General features: G+C 37.1%; 1 protein-coding gene across 17 annotated transcripts in view; it reads right to left on the bottom strand.

The window, feature by feature from the left end:
* Window positions 1-3,443: 3,443 nt before the first annotated feature.
* The window catches only part of nrxn2a (neurexin 2a), a 339,692-nt gene continuing 332,353 nt past the window's right edge, over window positions 3,444-10,782 (bottom strand). For 10 of the 17 annotated variants that reach the window (XM_052588900.1, XM_052588883.1, XM_052588884.1 and 7 more), the window contains 2 exons: window positions 8,648-8,726; window positions 3,444-6,379 (listed from right to left, as the gene is read on the bottom strand). In XM_052588900.1, the coding sequence (XP_052444860.1) occupies window positions 5,583-6,379; window positions 8,648-8,726 (876 nt within the window). In that variant the 3' untranslated portion in view covers window positions 3,444-5,582. The remainder of the gene's footprint in view (window positions 6,380-8,647; window positions 8,727-10,782) is intronic. The other 7 variants (XM_052588890.1, XM_052588893.1, XM_052588894.1 and 4 more) reach the window with 1 other exon arrangement.

Raw genomic sequence — 10,782 nt, 5'->3', positions numbered from 1 at the left:
ATATATGTGTATTTATATATACAAAATAAATATACACAGTACATGCTGATATATAAATATAAACTTATTTTGTTTTGATTTAATTGTTTGACAGCACTAATACAAATATTGTACACTATTAATAATATTAACATGAATAACATTCAAATATTTGTAATCATTCTGAGGCATCCTAATTTTACCTTGTTTATTGTTGGACCGTTTTGGTTATTTATGGTCATGATCCCGGATGGATTAGATGGAGCTGATACTGACCAGTCAAATTGGTAAATGTAGACCACCTTGAACCATAGCAGGTCCCTAAAACGTGCCTTAAGCTGATATGAAATGGAGTTTCAGTAACAGTTTATCACTTTATCATAACTGCCCTAAAGATTTTTGTAATAATCTACTTAAATTGCAACAAACATTTGCAATAAACCTAAAATCACAGTCTCACTTTTGTTGTCCCACTTGAACGGTTACAGTGAAAAGTAGAGTAAATATATTAGCCAAATAAAAATCCTGAGGAGTATAAAGCTTTTATCCATCACAGATCTACCAAAAAAAATCATCCCACTTTTGCATATTCTGCCTTATATTTAACATTGGACTGTCAAAGTTGATCAATGGTGTTTCCACTCATCTGACCTTTGAAGGCTTTTCATCATTATACAAAAGCGCAGCTAATGATGAGCTGATGGTTTTGAATTATGCTGAGGAGTCACTGCCAGGATTTAATTTTTTTAAATAAATCACATTGAGTTTTATTGGTTGATTTATATAGTTACTGGTATAAAATGCAAGTTTCTTTAAAATGTAGATTGATGAATGAGAAGATTTAGACAGCAGATGGCAGTCTCACGCTTCTCCAGTTTTTTAAACGCAGAGCCCTTCTGTTGATGCTTCATTCTCATTCTAGTGGCATCACAGCTGCCCATTACTGCTCACTTGTCTGTTAGGTCTTCGTCTCTCTGCCATTCCTAAAGGTTTTTTTTTAAAACAAAGAGCATAAAATGACAGTCTTCTTAGCAAATACAGCAAAAGAAAGTTTCAAATCTTGCTTACCTATCAAACACTCTCATTTCAGTGACATTTGGGAAGATTTTTTTTTGTACTCTTAATGCATTTCCTCTGGCAGGACAGATGCACTGGCAGAAGTGAACATTTGAGTTCATTCTGCTTTGAAGGAAAATTGGAAGCAAGTACTAAATTATTCATCAAATCACAAATTCAGGGCTCAGAGTTGAGTTTGGAAAGATGTGGAGTAGAACGGCATCAGAATGTGCTGACAGGTTTTCCTTGTCTTTTTTTCTTTGTCTCATTCCTAATGTGGGTTTGAAAGTTGAATCACCATTTAAAAAGTAACTGCAGCAATAAGTGAGTAACCTTTCCTTGCTTTCAGTTTCAAAGCTTGTGTTTTTTATTTGAAAAGCACTAATTCTGTCCCACTAGTTATTGATCAATACATGCCTTAAGGCTGTCTTGATATTAGTTGTCTTGTAACATTCAATCTCTAACAAGCTCTTGTTAATGCAATATATATATACAGGTGTTTCCCCTGAGGAGGCAAGGGAGGTATTGCCTCCACAAAAAACTGGATGAGAAAAAAATTTGTAGTACAAAAAGAAAAAAAAATGCAAGTATGACAAAATATGGCAACATTAAAATGTGTATAAATAACTAGTTTTTAATAAAGAAATACTGTCCAACAGCGATACCAGCGAGTATAAGGTTACAGCCTCCCCTAAGCCCATTGAGTTTTAACAGGCCTCCTAAAGCGTGTGGTGGGTTTAGGGGGGGTTCATTGAGAATGAATGGGGAAAGTTATGTAGGAGGCATTGCCTCCATCGTGATATGAATGGATATGACTTCTTTTAATCGGCTGTCATAGGTTCATGTGAAAATCTTGCCTTTGCAAATCAGTCTGAATGTGTATGGAAAGACTCATTTAAAAAAAGGAAGTAAACAACTCTCAAAGTTAGATAACAACTTTGTAACATCAAAATAAGACTTGAAATGTCCTGAAAAAATGATCCATGGGATCTTTTAAGGCGTAAAAATATTTACCAACTTTTGATTTGATGATCAGAAAAAAAGCAGAAATAGTTAAAAGTTAATTAAAAGGAATAAGTTCAAAATTAAAATCTTTTGTTTAAATTGTTACTGCCTTGTTGACCTGACAATGTTAATGTATTTGGTCTTGGTGGAATAGATCCGAGATAGTACTGAGAGTGGCTACTTCCAATACATCCACAACATGCAGCTGTGAGCATGTAAGAAATATTGCTGCTGCACATATAACATACAGTATATGAATCACCCTGTAACAGATCTATACAGGTGGAGCTGGGGAAGGTGGAGGGTTACTAAAGTGCTCTGCTACTGCTACAGCCAACACTATCCAAGCATTTGAATGTTGAGCAGAGAGCTCATTGGCTACTGATACAGGAGAGAACCTATCAGCTGTGACATGATGTCATTATGTCATATTAAGTTAAGCATTTACGGCGTTATCCTTTTGATTTTCATGCAATCTACCATAGATCTACCAGAATACACTCATTGTATTTTTATATATACACATATATAATTTAATATATATTGATATTTTGTATAAACAATTGTTTGTAGTAATATTGTGCTATTCTCTGACAACACAAAACACTTCAGGTCACAAGGCCTACAGTACATAATATATATATGTAAACTTCGCATCTATTTGTTTTCATCATTTTGATTTTCATGTAATCATCCATTTCATAGTAGGCAGAATTGGTACTTCAGTTTTGCATTTGCTAGAATATAATTGAAACCACAACTACTGACTAAATGAAAACACCCATTTAACTAAATGCTGTACTTAAGTGTATTCTGTACATACTGACCAAATGCAATTTACTCCACTCGATTTACAATAGACCCAGAATAATGACGAAAACAGAAGTGTGTCACGGCCAGCTTTCATCATTTGAAAGCAATCAACACTACACAGCTTTTAAAGGCTCGTTCCAAATATAGCCTTATCAGTCTGAATCTTTTCCAAATTCAAGCTGCCTCTTATTCCAGGAAACTGCTCTCCATAAGCATGCTTTTAGCTCTAGCCTTTAAATAGCTCCATCTGTACTGCAGTGCGTATAGTTAGCTCGGAAACAAGTACCTCATGAGCATATAATATACAATGCGTGCAGAATGAGGAGAAAGAAAATGTGGGGGCCGCATTCCCTTCAAGACCATAGAGGAAGAGTGTTGTTTAGAGGCCCGACAACCTAGATCTGAGCAGTTGTGACAGTAGAGGAATCTAAAGACTTCTTTGTATTAACAGTATGTGGAATCTTCTGGAGTAGGAACACATCAATATATAAGACCAGATGATGAAACTGCCATGTAAGACAAGGGCTTGACTGCACAGCGTCAGAGTTCTTACAGTGGATAAATAAAAGAGACCACACTGACCAAATCAGTACGAAGTATAGAACCAAGTGTATTTTTCCCTCTGTCAATGTACACATATTTAGATTTCATCTCACAGTAACACTTTACAATTACATTAAGAACGGGAATATACTTTGACCAGCATAGGTAAATGACAATTATATCTTAAAAGAACAAACAAAACGAAAACACAAACAGAAAAAAAAAGCCCTGTCAATGACTTAACAAAAAACCCAAATGTAAAATGGAGGCATGGCTAGGTGTAATGCTTCATTTTTTTTTTTTTTTTTTTTTACCAAATTCAATAAAATCCTAAAACATTATTCACCCCCTCACCCCAGAATTTCACTTTTGAAAATCACTTTGTGTAACTGAATTAATATCTATTGTGAATAACATTATTTATTTATTTTTTTCATTTGCAGAGAAAGGACTAAACAAAAACTGCTTTGTTATAACAAGGAATGTCAATTCAGGAAAAACATATTTTCAAATGTAAGAAATATCTAGACAGTATACTGTATTTTTTTTCTTCCTTTTTCCCTCCTTTCCAGGAGGTGTCCTTAAATACAAAAGTCTGGACACAAGGTTGTGCTGCTTTATCCATAAAAGTCTTGTCAGTTCGCTCCTTTTCACTTTCTTTTAAAGTTTGGGAGGTGGTGAGCTGGCATCCCAATGAGAACGAGTTCCTTTTTTTCCCTCCTAGAAGAGACATCACACAGTTCTCAAAATATGATTTTGTCTCCATTCTCTTTATCCTGTTTGTTTCACTGTCTGTAGTCTCATTCGGATGGGTATTGGGCTGTAGTTTCACACCATAGAGAATACAGGAGGCAAGAGAAAGAGTTCTCGTAGTCTTGCGTATATCTTTCTCATGCCGGAGGACGAACGAGGACAAACACTCACACACACACACACACAAGCGCACACGCACATACGCAGACGAACCGTATGCACGATACACACAAACCTGTCTCCTGAAACATTTTCAGCGATGTCCTGTATTTACATAGATACAACATCTTTTGTCCAAGCTGATGTTCAGTTCAGGACAGTCCCACTTTCTGAGGTCTCTTTTGTCTGCGTCGTGCTCGCCCATGGTGCTATGAATCCCTCCGGGTGAGATGAGAGTTATCAACTTCATGTTTTTCATACCAAAAAAACCCCATGGAAAGCTGAATGTGAATACATCATGCATGGAACTCAATTAGTAGCCCAACAGATCACAATGTTCTGGCACCATGGAGAGAGAGAGAGAGAGAGAGAGAGACAGATATGCCTACTGAATGCCTTTCATTCGCCTTTTTAAGTTCTAACAACCTTCTGAGCTCTTCTACACCTGCTGGTGGAGGTGTTGCTGTCTAAGCGAGGACGGGTTTAGAAAACCATGGTGGATAAACACTAAAGAAAGAATTAAATTCATGGGTTTTATGGCGGAGAGAGATAAATCCTAATTTCTATACTGACAAAGGGTACCAGGGTGGAAATGAATTCAAACTCTTCGGCTCCATCAGAGAACGAGACAGAAGATGTGATGTTATCCGCCGCCTTTCCAACCGAACACGTTTTTTTCCCTTCGAAAAAAGGTGTCAGATTTAACATCTCCACAAGATCTGATGGGAGCATCTGCTTGTCTCGTGCAAATAACTAACACAATCGCTTCAGTCCTTCATGAATTATTACAACGAGGGCCAGCGAACGTCTCGTTGAAGATCTCGATTTCATAACTCTGTGAAGATAATATTAAACAAACGTTCAAGAATAGCACCAAAAGCTCATGTGTGGTGGAGGCATCTGTTAAACCGGCGGGTTTTCTCTCCCTGTCCATGGTGTTTTGTTTCTCTCCCGTGGAGACCCGGACCACGCGAAACATAAATTTTTAATCGCAAAGAGGGCATTACATCATTTGGAATGTAATGGAAGATTTTCTTTAGACATGATAGCGATAAAATTACATACAACAAAGGCTTCGCAAGACAGAAATGAAAGGAGGAGCTATCGCTCAGTGTTCCTTCCTCCTCATTCCCTTACTTTCGGTGGCAGAAAAACGTTTGGAGAAGTAAACAGAAGATTGTGTGGCTTAAATGTTCGAGGATGCAGAGGAGGTGATTTGAAGGTTTGAAATCCTCAGCACACTTCCTGTCTGTAAACCTCCTCCTCTGTCTCTCTCAGACGTAGTACTCCTTGTCTTTATTCTTCTTGCCCTTGGTGGTCGTCTTTGCGACGGCGGCGGTCGTGCTCGCCGTCTTCTCTTTGACCACGGCGCCGTTGCTTTCGGATCCCGAATTGCGGCTCTGGTCCACCTGATAAGAACCTTCGTCTCGGTTGCGGTACTTGTACATGGCGTAAAGGAGGATGAGGATGCAGAGGGCGGCAGCCGCAACGATGCCCACCACCATGCCTGTGGTGCTGCTGGACTCCCTGATTACCTCCACGGCGCCCGGGTGGCCCTTCTCCATCAGGTCGGTGGGGTGAGCTGTGGGGACATGGGGGAAACCAGGCGGGTAGGTTAACCCTGGAGTGTGGCGGGAGGACGGGGCAGGCGGCAGGAGCACCTGGTCACGGGTGTTCATTTTGCCTGCGGGGATGTGAAGCTGGTTGGGGTGAGTGGTGGGGCCGGGGATGGGAGGGCGGTGGTCACCTGGGCTCTGCCCTCCGCTCTTGCCCACAGCGGGGGGCGGCGGTAGGACCGTCCTGTCTGTGACCATGGGGGAGTTTTTGTAAAAGTCCTCGTCATCGGACTCCGTCATTTCTCCGGAGCCGAAGGCCGATACCTCCATGGGGTCACCGCAATCCTCCTGGTCCGGAGGGCATGGAGGGCGGGGGTCAGACAGGACAAGGGACTCTTTGGTGGTTTGGAGAGGGGTCAGGGATGTGGGAGGGGCGGGGATGGCAGGGTAACGGGTGGCTATGGGAAGGGGGTCTTGGGTGTCCACGGTAATTATGGGCAACACAAGTTCACCTCCTGGGATGAGAGAGGAGAAAGAACAATTAGCAAGGACTCGAGAAGGTCTACATGCACATACACGCGCACTCTAGTAATAATACAATTAGAATTCTATTCTGTGCAATTTATTTTAAGACAGATTCTACACACACTACTTTACATTCACATTGCTACAGTATTTTCTAAACCTACTCAAACAATGACTAACATTAACATGTCTAGATCGCTACATTAACATCTAAAACAGATCCAACTCATATCTTGAATAGCTCTTGGCTCTTCTTTGGTTAAACAAGATAGCAAACTATGGAGTTTGGGTCACTTACATCAACAAATAGGCCGCATGATTTTTGCATGGAAAAAAAGCAAATTACAAAAAACAAAGGTGTGTAAGATGGTCCCTTTAAAAGCACAAATGTTCTCCCCTTTAAACTCTTAGACACCCATCTGTGCTCTAGGCGTTAATTTGACAGATTTCACTATGCAATGATTAAATCCTCAGCATATGCGCATTGTGTAATAAGTTAAATGCTGTGTCTCAAAACCTAGTTAGCTGATTTCTGTGTAATGCTATATAGGGAATTGTCTATATAAATCTTATTACAAACAAAATTAAATCTCATGAGTGGATTTGACAGATATGAGATCTGAGAGGCTCTTTTAAGGCAGAAACTTCTGATTCTGATGTTGGCATGTGTTTAAGCTGATAAACTGAATATAAAGCACACAGACAGCCAAAAAACATTTTAATTATACACCCTACTTTTCAAATGTTTGGGGTCAGTAAGTTTTATTTCTTATTTTTGTGTTTTATCCACCAAGGACATATTTAACTGATCAAAAGTGTTAAATATGTAGTAAAGCCATATACACTTTTAGGAAAGATTTCTGTCTCAAATAAGCTTTTTTTTGAATGAGTGAATGGTTCATTTAAAAGTGGAGTAATGGCTGCTGAAAACTTTAACTTCATTCACAGCATCAAACTAAATTCTAGATTTTTATTTTTTATTTTTAACAGTAAAAAGATTACGTATTACTTACTCTTTTTTTTTATCAATTATTACTACATTTACTTCATTTTTTTGCAAATAAATACCATTATCAAATAAATACTATATTTTCATCAATAAATACAAAAACATGAAATGTCTTCCCAACCACAAACTCCTTAATGATAATGATGTCATCATGTCTTTAATAATTGAGGGAAAAAAGATAACTTTAATTTTAACTTGGAATTGAGCTTATCACATCACATTATGGGATGGCCTTATCTATGAAACAAAAAAAGTTATACTTTAAATAATTGGTAAAATTATTTATTTTTAAATGTTGTACGGTTTTGCACAAGATTGCACAAATGACGCACAAACGAGCGAGGCGTGCAGCTGACCAGATTTTGAGACAGAGCCAATAAATAGGGCTGTTGTAGCAATTATTTAATAAGAAATGTCCGGGTTAATGTGTTTAATGTTCCAACATTTCATTAAACTAAAATAATCTGAAATGAAACCAAAGGCTCGGACAAATGTCAAACAGCAACAGCTGATTTTCCAGATGGGCCATCAGAAACAACTCAACCACTCAACGACACTGAATGATTGCAACATAACGCACAATCACAAGAGAAATAGCTGAGCACAGAGTAATAATTCCATGCAACACGGTTTGACGTCACAGCTATTTTACTGATATATGACTGCTCAATGCAGAACCTAATGATGGAGTGGAATGGCCACTCAGCATTATGAATAGCCCAGATGGTAGAAGGCCATCCTTTAAGCAATATAACACTTAGTCTAAACTCAGATCAGCTCATAATTTAGTTCCTAAATGACCTGATGAGCTCCAAAGTATACTTCTTTGTTTATAGCATCTATGGGGTTAATATGAGGGAAGAGTGCTAGCAGAAAAACATTATAAACATAATTCACATAGGAACACAAATTAAAATTGACACCATATTTTAGATCAAACTTAAGCTATTTCCTGAATATTTGCAACTGTTTCATTTTACATGTAAAACATGGTTTTTACTGAACACACAAGATACTTAACAGTATTGAAAATTGACAAAAAATGAAAAATGGAAGCTCTTGCTGGAATTAGAATTAGGAATTATCTACAGAACTGCACTACATATCAGCCAGTCATTAAAATCCACTGCGTAATAAAAAAAAAATGAAATTTTTTTTTTTTTGATCTGATGTTTATGCTGCATGTGAGCGTTTGGAGCTTGTGTGGGCCTGTATGGCCTCAGTGCTGCTGTGTGTGTTTTGTACTCACCAGTGCCAGGCTCACACTCCTCTAGATCCTCATCATCACTGGGACATTCGGCTGAAGCCACCAGCAGGTCATCTGAGTTCTGAAAGAGAATTCAGGTACAGGGTGGTTAATTTTCCCATGTTTGTAGGTATTTATTCTGATTTCTCTGCACACTTCTCGGACAGCAATCTGAAATTGTGACTGTATCTTATTTGCCCAGTTTTCTTTAAAGCCCAGTGTTTTTATCATATTTAGTCACTTACGCCCCAGGGGTTGTTTTTTATTAAAGTTAATAGTTTTCAGCCTTTTTCACATCAAAACTTTTCACTAACTTTTCTATTATTATAACAACTTTGATATTATAGATACCATACTGTGTATATATATATATATATATATATATATATATATATATATATATATATATATATATATAAATCTGACATTTATTGTAAAATACCAGCAGCTGTGGTTGCCAGAAGTTAACCATAAAAAATACGGTAGCAATAGCAGTCTTGACTTAAATTTACAGCAAAAAAAGGGTATTTCAATAACTGATATATGTATACCAACCATTTGAATTACTAATATATGTTCTGTACTACTGTAATACACTGACAACCACCAAAAACAGGAGGTGAATGTCACATGATGAACCAAAGTTCACAAACACACAACAGCTCTTCCACAAGCTGAGGTGGGAAATACTTAAATATGGAAGGTGTATACAGTGATATTTCAGTATTACTTGCAGTATCCTGAACAATGCAATAAACGTTAATTTAAAAAAAAAAAATTCAGTTTTACAGTGTTTTACTGTAGAATTACCGTTATTCACAGTATCTATAGATACCCTTAACCAATTAACAAGTTTTCCTGTTGACATTATCACGGATCGGAATTTTTTTTTTACATTGCAGACTTTCTGAAAATAAAAACAATGGAATTTAGTATACAAATAATAATAACATACATAAAGTATAACAATTGAAATATTTATTGTGTGATTTATATTAATGTAAAAATTATAGCTGTCTCAGTTATTTTCACCACAATAAACAATTTTGCCCTTAATTAAAGGCAGGGTAGGTAAAAAATTTATAAACAACTTTCTTCCAAATTTGATTAAACTTTCTATATATATCAATGCATAATTAAAATGTAAGTACTCTGATAAAGAGAGTATAAAAATCGAGTGACTCTAGACCGTTTTATCTGTATTAAACACAGCTCATTATTTCCATTCGGGACGAAACATAGGATTGGCTTAGGCGACTGTCACTCTCTCGCAACCATGGCAACCACCCTTTTGCCACACATGACCCGCCCACTTGCGCGCGCACATTTGATTTGAGGAATTCAAGAGGCACGGATCCTAGGAATACCAAAACAATGGCAGAGAAACAGCAAGTAAAATTCACAGTACCGGCCTATGCAGTTAGTGAAGGCAAACCAGGCAAAAAAAAGGAAGACAGTAGCAGTACAAGAAAAGGCAATGAACAAAAAGTCGTTGGATAAACAAAGAAATAAAACGCGAGTTAATATCAGGAGAAGGGAGGGGGTGGAGTGAATGGAAATAATGAGCTGTCTTTAAAACAGTCGTGAGAGGTCTACAGACACTCGATTTTTATACTTTCTTTTTTCAGAGTACTTACATTTTAATTATGTATTGACATAGAAATAAAGTTTAAACAAATTTGGAAAAAAAGTTTTTTATACATTTTTTACCTACCTTGCCTTTAATTAATACAATTTTGCTTGTTTGTTTAAATCAGTGTATTTGTTTACCAGGGAGACTATGGTTTAGATGAAGAGCATCTTTAAACCAATAAAATGAGAAAATATTTATTACATTTACATATTTTCTGTCATTTTAAATGTATAACTTTGTAAAATGATGCCAAAAGTGTGAAAATAAAATTTATTCTATTTAGGATGCAGAAAATGCTACCTATGAAATTGCCATTAGCAACACAAAGGAGTCATTTATCCAGCATTTTATCCAAAAAGTTTTTAAAAACGTCACTTCCACTACTTCCTAAATTGTGGCGGAAAAATGAATAGAATAGAATTCTTCTATGATGCACATCCACTGTTTCAACTGTATTGTCTTAAAGTCCACAGGCTCAAAAGCATCCACCGCTGAAGAAACAGCC

The sequence above is a fragment of the Carassius gibelio genome, chromosome B21, assembly GCF_023724105.1.
Source record: "Carassius gibelio isolate Cgi1373 ecotype wild population from Czech Republic chromosome B21, carGib1.2-hapl.c, whole genome shotgun sequence".
Taxonomy (NCBI): domain Eukaryota; kingdom Metazoa; phylum Chordata; class Actinopteri; order Cypriniformes; family Cyprinidae; genus Carassius; species Carassius gibelio.
This window is presented reverse-complemented; position numbering and strand designations above follow the sequence as displayed.